This window comes from Mirounga leonina, unplaced genomic scaffold, assembly GCF_011800145.1.
Source record: "Mirounga leonina isolate KUSES-001 unplaced genomic scaffold, KU_Mleo_1.0 Mir_91, whole genome shotgun sequence".
Classification (NCBI taxonomy): domain Eukaryota; kingdom Metazoa; phylum Chordata; class Mammalia; order Carnivora; family Phocidae; genus Mirounga; species Mirounga leonina.
In genome coordinates this window covers 878,266-900,040 of record NW_023270839.1, presented here as the reverse complement: position 1 = coordinate 900,040, position 21,775 = coordinate 878,266, and the positions used below count along the sequence as shown (strand labels likewise).

General features: G+C 34.5%; 1 protein-coding gene across 1 annotated transcript in view; it reads left to right on the top strand.

The window, feature by feature from the left end:
- Positions 1-21,775, top strand: part of SCFD1 (sec1 family domain containing 1) — a 105,244-nt gene that overhangs the window by 55,139 nt on the left and 28,330 nt on the right. Inside the window, exons 15-18 of the mRNA XM_034994378.1 lie at positions 6,600-6,696; positions 11,387-11,457; positions 13,534-13,613; positions 17,626-17,688. Coding sequence (XP_034850269.1) covers positions 6,600-6,696; positions 11,387-11,457; positions 13,534-13,613; positions 17,626-17,688 — 311 coding nt within the window. The remainder of the gene's footprint in view (positions 1-6,599; positions 6,697-11,386; positions 11,458-13,533; positions 13,614-17,625; positions 17,689-21,775) is intronic.

Below are 21,775 nucleotides of genomic sequence, written 5' to 3'. Positions count from 1 at the left end.
TTTATTCTAAAACAGAATTAAGGCAGATTTCACAAATAGCATATAGGACAAAAATAATGAAATAAAAATGGAATAGGTGACATATAGTTATAATGATAATTCTCAAATTTCGCTTTGTATTTTCAGGCAACCAAGATTTAAAAAAAGAGAGAGAGAGATGTGATTAAGTTTAAAAAAAAAACAAAGCCCTTCTTATCAGAAAGGAGAATTTGTTTTTTATTCTTTTTTAAAAATTTTTATTTATTTAAGTATACTCCCACTATGGGGCTTGAACTCATGACCCCGAGATCAAGAGTTACATGCTACACTGACTGAGCCAGCGAGGCACCCCTTAAATTTAATTCATTAATTAATTAAGTATATTTATTTATTTTAAGTATATTTTTTATTCTAAGCAAAGTGTTCCTTAGCATCATATCACAAAATACATTGCTCATATTGGGCATTATCTAGAATAAATTAAGTGATGTAATGGTATAGTATATTAATATCAGTTACACTCTTGTGTAATTAATTTTAATATAACATAATTTTAATTCTTGTGTACTTAATTTTAAAATAAAATAATATATAAAATAATATAAATATTATTAAAATATATTATAAATAATATAAATATTAATATAAAATTCTGTATAGCAACTTTAATGAATGTCAAAGGTATAATATTAAAATATAATTCAGGGGCGCCTGAGTGGCTCAGTTGGTTGGGTGTCCGACTCTTGATTTCCACTCAGGTCATGATCTCAGGGGGATCCAGCCCCACATCCAGCTCCATGCTCAGCAGGGAGACTGTTTGAGGTTCTCTCTCTTCTCCCTCTGCCTTTCCCCGTGGGCCCTGCCCCCCGCTTGCACCTGCTTGCGCACTCTCTCCCTCTCTAAAATAAGTAAAATCTTTTAAAAAATTAAAAAATATATATAATTCAGTGAGGGCAGTTTTATGAGTTTCCAATGTAGTAAGGTCTAAGTTTATAACATTTTAATATCTGGAGTGGAAAGATTGCATATTCTTTAAATAATATGTTACTACTTTTTTTCAATTCGGCTTTTGGTAGGAATTTGATAGCAGAGAAGTTGAAGTTGCATATTCTGATTTGGGCCTGAAATGCTAGAAATTCAGTGTTCTTATTTGAAAGAAAAATGCATCTATTTGGAAATGAGATAATCAAGTGGTAAGATTGATAGCCTGTTGTAAAAATTGAGGATCCTAACCAAGTTCCTAACCCTGACAGTGTAATCAATGTCCATCACTGCATAGATGAATTTTAAGATTTCTAAGTCACTCTGTCATATGAACAAGTACTCCAGAGTAAATATATTCATCCACCTGTGTTATAGAACAGCTTCAAAGATAATTTCATGTATTATCTGGGCTTTGCACCACATAATTTTTTATGATGGCAACCAATTCAAACCCACCAGTATGAAATGCAACAAAATGTACACCTAAAGAATGGAAAATATATTAACATGCTATTTTGTTATATCATAAAAAGCAGTTGAGATTTGGAGAATTTGTTCATTACCTTGCAGGGGACAAGACATATAATAATAAATAAGTAGTCACAAGGAGTTCATATTCTAGTGACCGACCAACTGCAGACTATTACAATACAAGTGCTGCCCACCCAGGGGATCAGATATCCAAATATAGCACTAAAAGATGATAGGGATTAAACATGTGAAGAAGAAAGAAAGAACAGGAAAAGCTAGGTTATAAATTATCTTCAACTTAGGTATAGGTTATATTCTAAAAATACAGTCCTAGGGACGCCTGGGTGACTCAGTCATTAAGCGTCTGCCTTCAGCTCAGGTCATGATCCCAGGGTCCTGGGAACAAGGCCCGCATTGGGCTCCCTGCTCCACGGGAACCCTTCTCCCTCTCCCACTCTGCCTGCTTGTATTCCCTCTCTTGCTGTCTCTTTCTCTGTCAAATAAATAAATAAAATCTTTTAAAAAATAAAATAAAAATACAGTTCTAAGTTCATCTTAGCTTAGGCTATACTTTCCTGTAGATAAAATGTGATGTATAGATCCCTATTCTTTCAAACCCTATTTAATTCATTATGTGGAATATTCCTAGTATTGTCTTTCAACTGAGAAGGGTTTATCATCCCCTCTCTCTCCCCTGAGAAGTAGAGGAGAGGAATATTGAGATTCTTAATAGTAAAAGGAAGTATAACTCTAATCCTTCCTTTCTTTTTCTTTTTCTTTTTTTAAGTTGGGCGTGGAGCCCAACACGGGGGCTTGAACCCATGACCCTGATATCAAGACCTGAGCTGAGGTCAAGAGTCAGACACTTAACCGACTGAGCCACCCAGGTGCCCCAGCTCTAATCCTTTCTTACCTTTACTTTCACTGCTGACTTGTGCTAGGGGATAGAATTAGGGTTTGGAAAAGAGGGAAGGCCAAGAAATACCACTCTAGACTGTCATCAACAGTCATAGACTGAGGTGAGGAATGAGAATTCCTCATGTGAGGAGGGAGCAGGGAGCAGGGAACACCAGAATGGTGGTGTTTGTAGCTAGAATGGAGCGAATGGTTAAGAGAAGGAAAAGTCCCTCACAGGGAAAAAGGAATTCGTTTCATGCCCTGTACCGTTCATCTGACAAATGTCCCTTGGTAATGGATTTTCAAAAGACAAAATATGAATACTACTTGTACATCCCAGATGACTCTTAAGAGTTCTCCATTACTGTGAGTGAAGGGGCAAGCTAGTTTTTAACCGACTGAGCCACCAAGGTGCCCCTGCAAGCTAGTTTTTAGAAGTGCCCTCTTCTTTTGTTCCATTTCAAAATAGGCTGTCGCCAGTCAAAAAAGTTGTGTGTGTATGTGTGTTATGTTAATTTAATATAAATGTTGAGGTAGTGTACTGAAAAGTGAAAAACATCAGGCTGATTTTCCACTGGTAACTCTGAAATTGGGAGAAAAACACTAGAATTTTTTAAAAATCAGATTCTTCACTTAGCCCTTTTAAAGGGATTTTTGAGAAGTTTATGGCTTTCAAAATTCATATTCACTAGATGTAATTTGTATTCCATGCATAGTCCTTTGGTTTTCTATGGTATTCCCTTCTTACTATTTATTCTTGATATTTATTGAAGTTACTAAAAATCTGTTTATTATCTTGACCTTGTTATTTTGTTTTATATTTTTAATTTGTCTGTTTTCCATGTAACTGTTGTTATCCAAATTGTATTCTCCTTTGAACTCATATGTATAAGAATAATTAATCTTTGGGATTACAGAAATTGTTTCTCTTAGTATTTTCCTTTACTTCAAGAAACTGAGAAAGGATCTCTAGATAATATATATATTGGCCAAAATAACCTTTTACCACATATACATAAATTATGTGTATTACCCCCCAAAAAACCAAATATGTACTAATTGACAAATATACTTTCTTTCATAAAGCATATACAAAAGAAGCAATAAATTGTACTTGAGGAAAATATAATTTTCCCTACTCTTTATCTGTGGTGTACATTGGAGTCTGACCTGGATTTGAATCTCAACTCTCTACTACTTCTACTCTGGTAACCTTGAATAAATATATGTTTCTGTGTGTCTGTTTCTTCATCTTTAAAATGGGACTAATAATTCCTAGTTCATAGTGTTACTTGGAGAATTAAATGAGATTATCTAAATTAGTAGTTTTTAAACATTCTTCTCTGGTACTCTAGGTCACTGTAGGGACATTTGATGGGTCATTTGTATCTATTTTATGGGGTTCTGCAGAAGATTTGGTTTGAGAGAGAGGGTCCTGAGGTTCTCTGTTTAAAAACATTTGAAAGCCATAGCTGCAAGTAAAGTGCCTTGCACAGATAGAACTGGACATACCCTAGTTCTCATGCAGGTTAGAAAATCTTGACTTCACTCCTTTCCCTCCTCCATGGGAATCAGTGTATTAAAATGCCAAGTTACTTCTCTTTAACTGCTTTATTGAGGTCTAATTCACATACCATACAGTTCACCTATTTAAAGGGTACGATTCATTGGTTTTTAGTTTATTCACAGAGTTGTGCAACCACAGCCAAAATGTACTTTCAGAACATTTCCATCACCTCCAAAAGAAACTCCCTACCCATTATCAATCAGACTAACTTATTTTGGATTCTATTTCCATTGCTTATTAGAACTTTAAACATAAGTAAATTGATATATCAAGAAGAAAGGAAAACAAATCTAATGAACCATGTTTCTTCACTGATTTGTACGTACAGACATTAGAGTCCATTATGGCATTTAGCATACTTAATTTTATATATTAAGTCACCAAAGACAGTTCTTTACATTTTTCACTTCTAGAAGTTCATTTATCTACTTTCATGACTTCTAAAGATGACTACTTGATCTGTGTATGTCCTGCTCTTAGTTGAGAAATTCAACAAATACTTTGTCAAGTACTTGTTATGAGCCACGTGCTATGTTAGACTCCTAGGGTGAAACAATTAATTTAACAATTTTTAGAAGGGTGGCATGTAAACAAAGGAAGGTAATAAAGTGTGATCATACTATAAAGAGGTATGTAAAATGCTGATGGTACACATTTAAGAGAGTAATAAATTCTTCCAGCCAAGAAGGAGACTGAGGGAAGGGCAATCAGGGGAAGGAACAGAGATTGAAGAGAGTTGCAGAGAAGCTCGTCCTTAAAGAATGAATAGAATTCACTGCACAGGTAATAGAGGAGGAATATATTCTTAGGAAGCTAAGAGAATAACCCAAGCCTATACTTAGAGGACTAAAAGCATACATGATATTTAATGAAAAGTGAGGTATTTGATGTGACTAGAGGAAACTAAATACAGTGAATAGTTGTGAAACAGAAAAGGTTGACTAGAGCCTGAGAGTCAGCTTAATACCTTATTTTATCACCTTCTCCCCTCTTCTTCCCTGACTTCACTCTACAGATAATTAGCCTTTCCCAGTCTGATATTGAGTTCACATTAACATAGTTCCTACTGCCATCATCCTAGTTTCCCTGGAGTTATCTTTGACTTTTTTTCACTGCTTTGCTTCCCATATCCATTCACATGTTAATTATTATTCACATGTTAATTATTATATACCTGTCTCTTTCTTTCCATTCCCACAGACACTATCATGGTCTCTTTCCTAGGATCTCTTTTCCATTCCTTTTGTCCATTTTTAATATTATATTTTTCCATTCCTAGGACTTCACCTCTTAATCTGTTTTGGTACTGAAAGTAGCTTTAATACAATAGCTAAAATAGTTCCTATCTGAAGACTGTGAAGGGCCAAAAGGTTTATAAGAAGGAAAACTCTTACAGAGTTTATTATACTCCTATCAGGAGTTGATTGACAAGGGAATTCTCTGTATTGATGTAGAATATGTTGTTGAGTTAAAGCAAAGAACAGAAGAGTATAGTATATTCCCTTTGTGTCAGAAAGCTGAAGAATATTAGGATATAGACCCTATTTTCTTACATTTTGCATAAAGGAACTGGACAACTATAGAAGAAATAATTGAAGTAAATATCCATAGGCTTAGGGGTGGAAGAGAAGATGGGTGAGGACAGGTCTCAAAGTATCCCTTCTTATGTTGTTCTGATTTTTAAACTGAGTATTTCATCTATTTAAAATTCTGGCCTTGTGTGCCACTGTGGGGGAAGTGGGATTGAAGGACTCTGACTGATTTTCTGTTACCTTATATATGAAATCACTCCTTAGTCTACCATTCAGACTTCTGCTCTCTGATTATGCCATGGTTTGATCCCTTTCACTGAAATGAACTCTGTTCATGTCCCCAAATCACTTTCAAAACTTAAGTCAAAATATATTACTTCCTTCTCTACAGTTGGTTAACTGTTTATTTCATGCTATCATTTTAGCTTAATATATTTATGTTCTGTTTGTTTTGATTCTTCATTGGTATCTCTATGAGTATTCTGATTTATTTCATGAATGATTTCTACTCCCATTTAGATTTTAACACTTTCAATAGAAATCATATTCTTTTCTCTTTTGTATTATTGAAACATAATTTAGTAGATACTTGATAAAGATGATTTTTATTTACTTTGGAGGATCCTAACATTTTAACTTCTTTTGGATAATTTTAATAAATTTTAAATTAGAAGAGGTATATAGAAAAGTTAAGTTTGACTACTTTTCCATTACCTAAAACTTCAAAGTATTAAGTAGGAAAATTAATGAGGAAAATTAGTTTTATTTAAAAAACATGGAAAATATTTAGGGTAATTTTCTGTCCAGTTAAGGTGAAAATGTGTGGATTTGCGCACTAAAAAAGTAAACGTAACATGACCACCTGACATTAATTTGCCTGGCATACAATATGATTTATATGCTAGTTACTAATTAATAGTAATTGAGATTGGTGTGATTTTTATCTTTGCTAATATATATATATATATATATAAAGTCAGATATGATAAAATAGTTATTGTTTTTTACATTAAGTGTATGATCAAAAGTAAGAAACTTGAAAATAAATTCTATTAGGAAATGAATGTTTTTAAAAATTGATCATAGAAAATAGAAACTTGTAAGCTGGGAGGCCCTTAGTGTGTTTTTATTACTTGATGTAGCCTAATCTAATATTTATTTTGAAACAGGCAAGAAAACTAGATGTATATTTTGAATATGAAGAAAAAATAATGAGCAAAACTACTCTGGATAAATCTCTTCTAGATATAATATCAGACCCTGATGGTATGTACCATAAATTTGAGGTTACTGTTAAGACTCATAGCTGATGAATCCAGCATTTTCAATTTAAGTAAAATCTGAATAGAATTATTTTTTTTTCCTGACAACCCATGCTAATAATGAGATAACTAAGTGAGCTATTTTCTGTTGAGAAGTTTGTAGCAAAGCAGTTCCTAAAGTGGAAAAAATGATTTGCATTTTATTTCATTGAACTTTTCTCTCATGGTATTTAAGAACTCGTTATATTCATTTATTTAAAGTGATATATCTGAAGTTCAATTTCTGCTGATTTTAGGAAGATTTGACAATTCAAAGCAGGTGTCTCTAAGTGATACACTTTCTAATTACTTTGGTTTAACCCTGAAGAGTTTCCTAAAAAGATACATCTAAAACTGAATTCTGTTTTAAATATTTAGGGAATTTGCTTTTAAAGAAACTCCTTAATCAATCCCTTTATATTTACATTTAACTAAGAATTTGTATGTTAGATTTTCTTAAAACAAGATACGATTCTTTGTACTTAAGAAAATGTATTATAATTATTGCTTTCAGTTATAATGATCATGGGATCTGCATAGGTTTTAGCCTCTAAAATTATCTAAACTTTAGAGATTTGATCATTACAGAGTAGCTTTCAATTCAAATCTCAGTGCTTTTCCAAAATGAAAAAAGAGTATATAAGCTGTTCAGTTTATATTTTGCATACAAGTTATTTAGCTGAATGATGATGGTTTTTGAGTTAAAGTTTGGTACGAGTTTAAGTTGAAAAATAATAAATTCCAAATTGTTTGTAGTTAGAGATTCTACTCCTAAAAACTTCTAAGAAGCTATAAATATTACTCACACTGTTAAGAAGCTAGATTTGTAGTGAGAACCTAGCATTTTGAAGGTATTTACACTTTTGATCTCTACCCCCAGTGTGGGGCTCGAACTCCTGAAAGTATTTACGTATTTATGCTTTGTAATGAAAAAAATGCAAAGATAAGCCCATCACTTCAGAGATGTTCCTGATTATTTACAATAAGTTTTGAGTAAAGTTGAAGCAAATAAATGTGTTAATAGAAAAACAATCAGAACCTTCCTGTTTTCTTTCCCCTTACTTTCTCAGTTTATTTGTTAAGACATTAAGAATGGCAGAGCAAGGTAGGCATTCATGCAAAGTGGAAGTCTGGTGCCACTTTAGCCCAGAACAAGATGTTGGAACCTGAGCAGGTTGAGAAGGGCAACCACATGTAGGGTAAAGGGAAGGTTGGTGACCTGCCATAAAGTGTCAAAGTCCCAGTGAATTTGAGCAGAGTATCCACATGTGAAAGCATGGTATATAAAAGCCCGAACAGATTGAGGAAGGTGACTATACGCAGGAGCAACCCAGCATCAGTCCAAGTGCGGTGAGAAGTGTGGCCAGGCATGTGAGCAAATCCATTGTAGGAAATCAGAGCCCAAATGGAGTGAGAAGGCATCCATGCAGGCAAGGCGATGGCTGCAGAGATAGGGTATTTGTTACGTACCACAGACTGGTTAAATAAGTGTATATGTCAGATAATACAAAGGGAGCTAGGTTTCCTATTGTCAGAGGAGGAAGGTATAAATATGGAAAGGGAGAAAACTATAATGAGCCCTGTAATGTTGGATTGGAATTGGAGGCATCATTGTAGACCTGGGTTTTCACTATGTATTTGTCAGAGAAATAAATACAGATACGTGTGTATCTGTATATGTATTCCCTAGTCCAGCCAACTAAGCAGGGCTGGGACAACAATACTCCAGTAGTATTGTTTTAGCTTATAAATACCATTTTCTACTAGGACTCATTGGAGAAGTAGTTGATTCCAGGGCTGAGGTAGGAAGAGAAAGTACAAAATGAGCCTAGAACATTTTGTTGTGTCAGAAAGCAAGTACTCAGAAAGTGATGGGACATGTCGAAGAAACCCAGAGTCAGCTTGAAGAGGCCCCTCGTGGCCAGATCATGACATCATGAGCATCAAAATAAATAATGATAACATTATAACTCACTGAATGAAATAGGAAGCCATCAGGCCATAGAGATATAGTAAATGAATAAATGGAAGTTTTACAAGATTATTTAGTTTCAAATTACCTCCCTACAAAATACTTCTAATTACAAAGAGAAAAACTAACTTTATAGTGGAGAAATATGATAGATCCCTTGCTAGGTAATCACAGTGAACATAAGTAATGAGACATATTGAAATAATGCCCCACCCAGTAGGATGCAATACAAAGAATACAGTATTTCTCTTGTGATATTCCTGCCAAAGGCATGTAACTGCAATCTGATCATGAGGAAATATCAAACAAAATTTAATTGTGAGATAGTCTACCAAAACAAAAACAAAAAACCAGCCTGTAATCTAAACATCAAGGGCATGCAAGTCAAGGAAAGACTGAGGACTGTTTCATACAGAAGAAGGTAACTGTGTGTTGTGTGACAGCCGTATATACCACGTGATTCTGAAATTGATCCTTTTGTCATAAAGGATGTTACAGAGACTAGTGGTGAAACTTGAAATTAATCTGAGGATTAGATGTTAGTAATGTATCAATGCTGATTTCCTGATTTTGATAGTTATTATATTGAGCTTATTATATTGGAGAATGTCTGACATTTGGGAATGATGGGACAGCGGGTCAACAACTTACTCTCAAATTGTTCAAGGAGATAAAAAGCTTTCTGAATTCTGCTTAAAATTTTCTCTAAGATATATCAGATTACTCAGTAAGAAAACTGACTTTAAAATTGAGAGCAGTTCCAGTGGAAACTTAGGTATGACAAGAGGATCCAGGCTGCTAATTGTAGGTTCTAGAGTGCTTGCAGTTGTAAAGGATACATTTTCATAATTTCCATTTGATTTCTCTGTGGTTAATATCATTATAAGCATCAGGATACTCTCCAACTCTTATCATAGTATTCTTAAAACCCTTAGCAGAAATTTTGAGGCCTTTTATTAACACTATAGCAACTATAAAATATGTTTCTTCTTGAAGAAGAGAGTGGGAACTCTCTCTTCTTTAAGCAGGATAAGTGCCTCCTATTAGAAAGGCTATGCTAGATGCTGAGGATGTTAAAAATAATAGCAAGGATCTACAAGGCCCCTAAAATTCTGAAGGTGGGGAGCCTTTCTCTCCTATTTTAGGAGTAGTGGTCCCAAGAGCCTGCAGCAAGCCTCGTTGCTCTTTTTCTCTTTGTCTTCTAACTGCTTAGTCATAATTGCAGGAAATGCACAATGGAACAGGTAACTAAAGCCAAAGCTTTTGGGATGGAGCACCAAAACGGGAAAGCCAAGGGAATTGGAAACTACCAGGGAGATTGCAGAGAGGAAGTTGCTCAGGAAAGCAACCTCATAAAGTTGTTTATGAATTCCTGGGCTCACCCCTGAACTGCACATACGTGAATCAGATCCTAAACAGTATTATTCCAAAGACTGAGAGTTGAAGGGCTAGACAGTTTCCCAGTTCCCATAGAGGCCACTAGATAGTTGGACAGATCCCAGTAGCACTGCAGAAGGTTTTGAAAATATAAATCAATGATGGAACCACAACCCAGAGAAAGCTGTAGAAACTTTGGCCTGAACCCAACCAGGCTAATTACCTGCCAAACAAAAATAGCAGCTTTCTCCTAGGACTTAAACAAGACCCTGAATTTCATAATCTAATTTTCAAAATGTCCAAGATACAATATTTATTTGTAAATATTAAAACTTTGGAAAAACCCATCATTGATCTTTATTAACACTTTTAGGGAGTAAGGATAATTTGAAATGGTTATCTGGATTTTGAACCATATAAAAAATCAATGGTTCATTAGTCATATTTTGAAAAATTTTTCCTAGTTTTTATTCTATAATAAAGTATAACAGTTTCCAGTTCTTGAGGATTAGGACACACTTTGAAGTGAGAGTGCATATTGTTATTTGTTGGTGGTGAAACTGAGTTATCTCTGACCAGTGCTTTATCACTTTGCACCAGAGTACACCCAGTAGCAGAGGGGAGAATAAGTGAGTTTCTTTGTACAGTTTTGGACTCTGGGTAATAGGAGTAGCAGATCAAACGCACTGCGAGCAAGAAATTTCTTTGAAATCTTATGTTTTGTCTTAAACAATTTCAGGCAAATATATTTTGTATTATACAACAGTGTTTATTTTAATATAAATGTATTCTTTTCCCAAATCTTATAAGTGATACAATACTCTTCAGAAAGAGTCATATATATAGTGACCCCACTTTTGAGAAGTACCAAAGTTTTGTAACCCAACACCTAGAGTGACTATACAGCTATTTTTCCCAGTCTCATTTTTATATCTGTTGTCCTTACATAATTATTACTGGCATCCCCTTTCCATCCCAGAAGTATCCTGTTTTAGAATTTTATGATTACCCTACCTATACCTTTCTTTCTGAGTTTATATCTAAAAGGTAAATCTCTTACAGACATTTTGAAAGATAGAATGGAGGTACTTCTATATTCCATTCCTTTAATCCCACAGCATTTAATCATTTTTCCGTATCTGTATTATACATGGTTATAGCTATAGGGCCTATAATCTTGTCAGTTAAATCAAGAACCATATTTTATCTTGTCACGTATCTGTGCCTTAAATTTTTATATACTTGTGTTGACTATAATATTTAACCACAATTATGAAAGTTTTTTTATTTATATTCCCCTATGTAGCAGGAACTCCAGAAGATAAAATGAGGCTGTTTCTTATTTATTATATAAGTGCACAGCAAGCACCCTCTGAGGTATGTCCTCTTTGTTCAGTTATTGGGCAAAAGGAGAAATATTTGTTTGTTTCAAAAACAGAAGACCAGATCACTATGGCCAAATAACTACCTTATTCCTTTCTTTAAAAGAAAAACAATTTGTTAAGGCTGGTTCTATTTACTGCTGAGTTTTATAGCAATATTTATTGTCACTAAGAGAACTATCTACTCATGAAATGTCTGACCACTTTTAAATTGTTGGAATATGAATTGGATTCAAATGGCCAAAATTCTTATTTCTGGAAAATAGCTATTGTAAACTAAGTTAACCAAGTTTGCTATGCTTTTTGAAACATTGGTCTTATTTCTCATTATGTGATAATCTTAAAAACTCTGTTTCTTTGCGTTATAGCCACTAATGTTTTCCAATGAATTTATCTTTAACCCAAAGTAAAAATTTGGTAATATATTTTTTTAAATTTGGTAATATTTTAAGGTTATTAAAAGCTAATGTTTGTTATAGAATATAAGGAGTCAGTTGTAGGAAAATACCCAGAGTTCCAAAAAGTTATGTAAATATTATAATTTAATTTAATGAGATTAAACTTCGGATTTGTATCTGTCATATGACTCATATAAAAATAAAGTTGACATTTTTTGTATTGCAATCAAATAACTTTTATATCAATAAATTTCAGAATGATTGGAAAATGACAAATTTTCCTTTCTAGATTTTTTTTTTCTCAGTGGAAGAGTGGATTGTGGGTAATTTTGTTTTCTCTTTCTGTCATAGGCCATCATTTGCTTTTGAAGAAAAAAAAATTTTAAGTATATATAGGTAATTGATTTTGAAGGCAAATGGTGATTTTGGTATCAGTGTTGTTGCCAGGTTAGAGATCTGCTAACTCTCTCTAATGTTAACTCAGTGAAATTTTACTGGATGAGCAACAAGCATAAGAATTTTAGAGATGACATCTAGAATGATATTAATTGTTGTAAACTTCTTTCCTTCTCTGGTAGCATTTATTTTTAAAAGCCTGTTAGATCTTAACACTTTTTTTGGTCAAAAATCTCTGGCATGTTAAAACAGTAAACTAAACCCAATATTTGCTTTAGGCCAATTCTACTTTATTTTGGGCATATAGCTTTTGTTTTAATTCAGTAAGAAAATGTGGTTTTCTTTTCAGAAATATCTCATACCTGTATCTTTGGGGATTCTTACAGGCATATATATATATATATAAAGGATTATAGCCTATTTATAATATTTTCTTAAGAATTTATGATTTTAAAACTTAATTCCATATCCCCTTAATTTGACCACATTATTTTATTTTTATTTATTTTTGGTAAGGACCGTGTCTTTTCATAAGTTTAAGTGATCATTAAGAGGCTTAAAGCAAATTATGACTACTGATGTCAGCCTGATAGCCCCAAAAATGCAAAGTAGTAAAATCTCTAGTTGAGCTTTAAATTTGTCTTGTAAAATTTTTATGATGGAGTCACTACGATGATAGGCTCTTATAAAGTACAGGAATTCAACTACACTTACTCATCAAGAAACAAAAATAGCAAGAAAGAGAAAACAACAGTTTAAAAAGTGTAAGACACCTTTAAAGTGTAAGACACACTTTAAAAAGTGTAAGTGTAAGATACTCAGTTAATGAATTTGGACCACAAGAGTGCATATGAGAGGGGAAAACCTGAATCTGCATTTCCCCTCAGTCAGTGTCATGTCACAATGTCCCCTTGTGTTTCTGGTTTTAAAAATATTCTTGGTCAAGTCAAATGTTTCATTTAGTGCTTATCCCAAGGAAAGGCAGTCTATTTCAAAAATGGAGAAAAAACTGGCTCTGTTGGACTCAATGAGGGATGACCAAATACTAGATAGGTGATTTGGGAGCCTGTCAAAGGTAATTTTCATTAGATGTGATTTTTGTCTCAGGTGCTCACTTACAGACTCACTTAAAATATGACTCCACTCTACTTGGGTGCCTAGAACTTAAACTCATGCCTTTGGTCTAACTTTTTGATTAATCTAATAATAACAAACAAAATGGTCTTCTCTTTCACAAAAGTAAAAATTTTTATGATACCATTCTTTGCTTATTTCAGGCTGATTTGGAGCAATACAAAAAAGCTTTAATTGATGCAGGATGCAACCTTAATCCCTTACAATATATCAAACAGTGGAAGTAAGTTTTGTTTTCTTCTTACATAAGAGAGTACAATGGAAGTAGAGTTCCCAAGAAAATGGGAGTGTTACCAAGAAAATTTAACAATATCTTTTTTTTTTTCCAGTGGCATAAATATTTCCCTATCTGGCCCTCCCTGTCCACAACTTAAAATTACATAAAATGGTGATAACTTTCTTTCCTAGACAAGTTTATATTTTCTTCATTGATTAGATAAGAACATCAAAGACTGAAAAGTTTGGGTCAAATGTCTCAAAAACATTAAAAGAAAATTTTAATTTCACTAGTAGAGAAATGCAGATTAGCACAGGGCAAAGATTTAGTAAAGTGCTGTGCCAAGGATATAGGCAGCTTAACTGGTGCATTTAAATTCTGCTATTAAAAATACAGATTGTCACAATTTTTGCTAGATGGTATAAAAATAAGAAAAATCTTTGACCGCACACTTCTGCTCATAAGAATTTATCCCAAAGAAGTAATTGGTGTTGTAAAATCTTAGAAGCAACCAACCTAAATGTCCTATAGTGGGCATTTCCATAAGATAGAATACACTTGAAAATTAAAAATCATGTTATAGAAGACTTATTTAATAACACTGGAAAATGTATATGTTATATGATAAAGTGAAAAAATAGTTTATAACACTATTGATTTCATTGATTCCTCTTCTCTATGCCTAGGGGTTCTCCTAGACATTGTAAATACAATAGCAAACATGTGGAAGGCCCCTATGCTCACTGAATTTACATGGAGGGAACAATAAATCAACCAATAAGCAAAAAATGAACAGAATAATGTTAAACCATACTAAGTGATATAAAGAACATAACACCAAGTGATAAGATTTTTTTTTTTTTAAGATTTTATTTAAATTCAAGTTAGTTAACTTTTAGTGTATTATTAAGTTTCTGGGGTAGAATTTAGTGATTCATCAGTTGCATATAACACCCAGTGCTCATTACATCAAGTGCCTTCCTTAATGCCCATCACCCAGTTACCCCATCCTCCTACTCATCTCCCCTCCAGCAACCCTCAGTTTTTCTCTGTAGTTAAGAGCCTCTTATGGTTTGCCACCCTCTCTGTTCTTATTCTATTTTTCCTTCCCTTCCTCTATGTTCATCAGTTTTGTTTCTTAAATTCCACATATGAGTGCAAGTGATAAGATCTTAACTTGGGGGTGAGAGTTAAATTTGTTGAGAAGATCAGGAAAAGTCTCTGAGTAGATGGTATTTGAGCTAAACTTAGATGACAGTTTTTACAGTATGATCTCTATTATCTATACATTTATCCATCCATCTCTGTGTGTATGTATGTATGAACATATACATATCATTACATAGCTGAAATGACATACATTAAAATGTTAATAGTGGGTAATTCCAAGTAGTAGAATTTTTTTATTTTGTGTGCTTATCTTTATTTTCCAAATTTTCTACAACAAACATTACCATACAATATTTCTTAAAATAATTAATACTACAAGACTGAATATGCTTTCCAAGCTCAACTGTATTAAGAAATGTGCCAAGTTGTTATCAGGAGTTATCTCTGAGTTTTTGAGTTTGAGTGCTTTTTATTATCTATACTTTTGTTTGCTTTTTCAGATTTGTTTTTTTATGGGTTTTTTTAATCTTTTTTTTTTTTTTTTTTTTTGGTAGCGAGAGAGGGAACACAAGCTGGGGGAGTGGGAGAGGGAGAAGCAGGTTTCCCGCCGAGCAGGGAGCCTGATGCAGGGCTCCATCCCAGGACCCTGGGATCATGACTTGAGCCGAAGGCAGACGCCTAACGACTGAGCCACCCAGGCACCCCTTAAGATATTATTTTTAAGTAATCTCTACACCAAACATGGGGCTCAAACTTATAACCCAGGGATCAAGAATCACACACTCCACTGACTGGAGTGTCAGCCAGACACCCCTCTTTTTTTTTTTAAGTAATCTCTGCCCCCAATGTGGGGCTCGAACTCATGACCCCAAGATCAAGAGTCACATGCTGTACTGACTAAGCCAGCCAGACAGACACCCCTGCTTTTTCAAATTTCTTTCATTTGACTGTGTTCTTGCAATAAGAAAAACATACAACAAATGTCTGTTTAAAAAGAGAAACTGAAAACTACTTTTTCCAATTTTTTATAATACATACCCTTTACACATTTGGCTGTGTGGCATATTGTCATTGTTTTTTTACATTATGATTTGTCTGGAACTCCTTCATCAAACATTTGTTATAAGAAGAAAGCCAGTCTTGGGCATCATTTTATATGGTTATAAAATATTGAATTTCTAACAGTCTTTTTTTTCTAATTATGAGTAATACCACTTTTTCAAAGAAAATTTTAGAAAACTCAGGTATAAAGTAAAACTTTACCTGTAATCTCATCATCCAGAGCCTACAACTAAATATTAGTGTATATCTTTTTATATGCACATTACATGTATTTTTTTAAGACTTGGAAATCATTATTATAGATACAGTTTAATATATATTCTAGTTTTTCCATTAACTTTCATTACCAGTTCATTTTCTTAAATAATGGTTTTTTAAATTTTCTTCAGTGGTGGTATTTAGTGTTTGCATAATGTTCAGCCATAAAAATGTACCATTATATATCTAGTGAAAAATAAATATTGGTTGAAGGCAGAAATTCTAGTCTATTTCTGAAAACATTTGGTTCACACCCTCCTTTCTGAACAAGATTGTGATTTTTGTCCAGATTGAAATAGAGTATTTTTAGCATCTCAACTCTCACATCTTAGTGATTCTCATTCCTTTTTTACTCTCATGAAATTTTCTCATATGTAAGTAGACTTTTTTCTTTTACAAAAACAGTTGAAATAATTAGGAATTATTGTAATAGAATGAGTCACATAAAAATATTTATGGTATGCTGTTAAAATGTTATAGAACATTTACAATATGATATCAATTTTGTTTTTGAAAGTCTATATGTTATATATACATATATCCAAAGATTAGAAGAAAATACACACAAATCCTAACAGTGATCCTCAAAGTGGTAGGGTTCTTTTGGGAGCATTCTGTTTTCTGGATTCTCTACCGTGAACATATTCTCAGAAGACAAATATTTTTAAAAACACATCTTAAGTGCCATCTTTTTGCCCAGCCTTCAGGAATTCCGTAGTTTAGTTAAATAGATTCTGGACATTTAGAAAGATTTGAAAATAAATGATTATATGCAATTAAGTATAAAAGTGTGTGTTGTAGAATGTAACTCTTAAAAGGAAAAATCATTGGGTAGTAGAATTAGAATAGTGTTAATGAAGAAAGGGGTTTTGAGCCGAGTCTTAAAAGGAAATGCACAATTTCTGTTGGAGAAGAAAGCAGTCAGTTTATCCCCCTCAAAGGACAGCATGAGTAAAGATATGTGTCTGGTGGGGCGCCTGGGTGGCTCAGTCATTAAGCGTCTGCCTTCGGCTCAGGTCATGATCCCAGGGTCCTGGGATCGAGCCCCGCATCGGGCTCCCTGCTCGGCGGGAAGCCTGCTTCTCCCTCTCCCACTCCCCCTGCTTGTGTTCCGTCTCTCGCTGTGTCTCTATCAAATAAATAAATAAAATCTTAAAAAAAAAAAAAAAAGATATGTGTCTGGGGATGAGGGAGTATGGAATGTGGGGAACAGTAAAAGAGACTTAATCAGTACATGATTGTTCTTTTAAGGCAGCAAGTCTGTTTCATGTTAAGGATCATATATAATAAAAGGAAAAAAATCTTGAAGTTTGGGAAATGCATTTGTGTTTTTTTTAAGAATCTCAGTGTTTCAGTACTAATTGTACTATACTTGGGTGTCATTTTACATGATTAAAAATCATATAATCAGTATTTATATACTTGTTCCAGTGCTAATTGTACTGAAACATTGTATTAGTTGAAAAATTATTACTATTTTAGAAAATGTCTGCATAGTAAAAGTTATAGTCAATAGAGTTTTTAATTCTGTGATGCTGAATGTGAGCTCTGATAATCAACTTTTTAATATAACTTTTTTATTTCATAGGGCTTTTGCCAAGATGGCCTCAGCTCCTGCCAGCTATGGTAACACTACCACTAAACCAATGGGGTAAGTATTTTTAATAATTCTGATTGAATAAGTCTTGTACTCCAGACCATAATTAGACTCATGTGCCTTAAAAACACATTGACACTGGTTTTTGGGGGGCTTGGGTTTTTTTTTAATTTTAATTCTTTTTAAGATATATTTGTTTTAGAGAGAAAGAGCGAGTGGGGGAAGGGCAGTGGGAGAGACTCTTCAAGCAGACTCCCCGATAAGCAGGGAGCCTGAGCTGAAACCAAGAGTCAGACGCTTAACCAACTGAGCCACCCAGGCACCCAGAAACACACTGACACTTTGTATTCAGAATGTTTTCATTGTGCTATGAATGTCAACATGCTTTTGCCTTCCTTAAGTTTAAATTCTCATTTTAAAATACAAGTTAATATATTTTACATGGTATGAGCTGTTGGCTTCTTCTTCCTTCTTAAAACATTTTATTTTTTGTTTTCAGAAGTTATATGAAGGTTAAAGCTATTCTTGTATCAGTGTTGATAAGTATATAGATTTGGAGCTAGGCACTCAAGACTTAGCTTCAAGGTAGACCTAGGTATACTGTTAAATGACAAGGAGGAGGTCCCCAGAGGTGGGTCTGACTTCTGATTCCAGAGAATCCTATAGTGTGCATGATTTTCAAAGTAACTGAGCAAGGTAATTCTAACTACTCTTTTTTATACCATACTTATTTCAAATTCCTTAATTTTTAGAACAGGAAAACAGTTTTATTCTAGCCTCACCCTGAGCTTCTGGTTTTAATGAAACAATTTGCAAAAAGCAAAAACACTCAGCCTAAGGCAGGACCTTGTAAATGCTTGATAAGATGAATCCAGCTAGCCTCACCTTTGTGCAGTGCTATGTAGGTTAGCACTCAAAGTTGCCTGGTACTAGGGAATTGCCTCTGAACTCTTTATTCCAACAAAGATTACGTTCTCTTGTTTCTATTAAAGAAAGGATTTTCCATCTTGTCCAGCTCTTCATTTCAGAGAAGAGTAAGGACAAGATAGGGAAGAGGAAATTTATTTGGAAAATTTCTCTCATCTATTTAATAGACTTTCCAGTTTCATGTCTTAAAATCTTAACTGAATATTAAAAGCCTATTAGGTTTCTTATGGATTTCGTACTTGAGAATTTTAATAAAATGTTATAGGAAAATCTTGATTTGAAGGATATTCTGATCCTTCCTATCCTAGCCTTCTGATATCATAATACAGGAATACCATTCTATCCCACAAAGCATCCCTTGATCCAAAGTGAGAGACTAAGCCACAAGTGTAAACCCAATGTGGCAGGTCATTTGTTGGTGTTATTTTTGTTAAAAATTCAGACAATAAACATTTCTTCAGAATTGAGGTAAAACTCACTAAGTATGTTGTGCTTCACATTTTTATATGATAGATTTTATGTATTGTGGGGGGATCGTATAACACAGGACTGGATCTAGCTGCTGTGATGTAGAGAAAATAGTAACTTTTGACCTACTCATAATACTTAACACTCATATATATTTTCAACTTGTTAGTGTGTTTTGAATTCCTAAAACAAGTTATTTACTATCTCTAATTTTGTTATTTTAGTATTAAGGCAATCAGGAAAGCAGGGAATTCTCTTCAAATTATAATTTGCCTAAAAACTATAGGCAGGGGCGCCTGGGTGGCTCAGTCATTGAGCGTCTGCCTTCGGCTCGGGTCATGATCTCAGAGTCCTGGGATCGAGCCCCACATCGGGCTCCCTGCTTAACGGGAAGCCTGTTTCTCCCTCTCCCACTCCCCCCGCTTGTGTTCCCTCTCTCGCTGTCTCCCTCTTTAAAAAATAAATAAATAAAAACTATAGGCATACCTCAGAGATATTGTGGGTTCAGTTCCAGATCACTGCAATAAAGTGAATATTGCAATAAAGCAACTCGAAATTAATTTTTTGGTTTCCCATGCATGTAAGTTATATTTGCACAATACTATAGTCACTTAAAGGTGTCAAAGCATATTGTCAAAAAAAGTACGTATTTAAAAATAACTTACTGCTAAAAAATGTTAACCATCATCTGAACTTTCATCAAGTCATAATCTTTTCGATGGTGGAAGGTCTCGCCTTGATATTGATGGTTGCTGACTGGTCGAGGTGGTGGTTCCTGAAGGTTGGGGTGACTGTGGCAATTTCTTACAATAAGATTACAGTGAGGTTTGTTGCATCAATGGATTCTTCCTTCACAAACAGTTTCTTTGTAGCAACGCATAGGGCTTGATAATTTTACCTGTAGTAGAACTTCTTTCAAAATTGGGGTCAGTCCTTCAAACCCTGCCACTGCTTTATCAAAAAAATTTATGGAATATTCTAAATCCTTTGTCGTCATTTCAGCAGTCTTCACAGCATCTTCATCAGGAGTAGATTCAGTCTCAAGAAACTACTTTCTGGGGCACCTGGGTGGCTCAGTTGGTTAACTGACTGAGCGACTTAAGCGACTGCCTTCGGCTCAGGTCATGATCCTGGAGTCCCGGGATCGAGTCCCGCATCGGGCTCCCTGCTCAGCAGGGAGTCTGCTTCTCCCTCTGGCCTTCCTCCCTCTCATGCTCTCTGTCTCTCATTCTCTCTCTCTCAAATAAATAAATAAAATCTTTAAAAAAAAAAAAATAAGAAACTACTTTCTTTGTTCATCTGTAAGCAACAACTCCTTACTCATTCAAGTTGTATCATGAGATTACAGCAACTCAGTCACATCTTGAGGCTCCACTTCTAATTCTAGTTCTCTGTTTCTACCACATCTGCAGTGACTTCTTCCACTGAAGTCCCGAACCCCTCTAAGTCACCTGGCAGGGTTGGAGTCACCTTATTCCATACTTTCGCTCATGTTGATATTTTGACGTCTTCCCATGAATCATGAATGTTCTTAGTGGCATCTAGAATGGTAAAACCTTGAAGGTTTTCAGTTTAGTTTGCTCAGATCCATCAGAAGAATCACTATCTGTGGCAGCTATAGCTTTAAGAAATATATTTCTTAAATAAGAAAATTTGAAAGTCAGAATCACTCCTTGATCCATAGGCTACAGAATGGATAGTTTATTAGCAGGCTTGAAAACAACATTAATTTCATTGTGTATCTCCATCACACCTCTTAGGTGACCAGGTGTCTTGTCAATGAGCAGTAATATTTGGAAAGGAATCTTTTTTTCTGAGCAGTAGACTTCAACAGTGGGCTTAAATACTCAGTAAATCATGCAAACAGATGTGCTGTCATCCAGGCTTTGTTGTTCCATTTCTAGAGCACAAGTAGATTTAGCATAATCTTAAGGGATAATTCCTAGGGATTTTCAGAATGGTAAATGAGCGTTGGCTGCAATTTAAAGTCATCAGCTGCATTAGCCCTTAATAAGAGTCAGCCTGTCCTTGAAGTTTTGAAGCCAAGTCTTGAATTCTCCTAGCTATGAGAGTCCTAGATGGCATGTTCTTCCAGTAGAAGTCCTATTTTGTCTCTTTTGAAAAACTGTTGTTTAGTGTACCCCCTTCATTCATTACCTTAGCTAAATCTGGATAACTTGCTTCAACATCAACACTTGCTGCTTCATCTTGCACTTACCTTATAGAGATGACTTCCTTCCTTGAACCTTATGAACCAACCTCTGCTAGCTTCATATTTTTCTTCTGTAGCTTCCTCACCTCTCTCAGCCTTCATAGAATTGAAGAGAGTTAGGGCCTTGCTCTGGATTAGACTTTGGCTGGAGGGAGTTTTGTGGCTGGTTTGATCTTCTGTCCAGATTACACAAACCTTTTCCATATCAGTAATAAGTCTGTTTTGCTTTCTTAGTCGTGTGTTCACTGGAATAACATTTTTAATTTCCTTCAAGAACTTTTCCTTTGTGTTCACAACTTGGCTAACTGGCATAAGAGGCCTAGCTTTCAGCCTTTCTCAGCTTTCAACATGTCTTCTTCCTCACTAAATTAGTTGTGGCTTTTGATTTAAAGTGAGAGACGTGCTCTTTTTCGTGGTGCCTGGAGGTGGTAGGCTGCTTTAGGATGCAGCTGAACATCTCTTTACCAGCTACTGGCTGCCAGAAACTCATTGAAGTGGATGATAAACACAAACTTCACCTCTTTTATGAGAAGT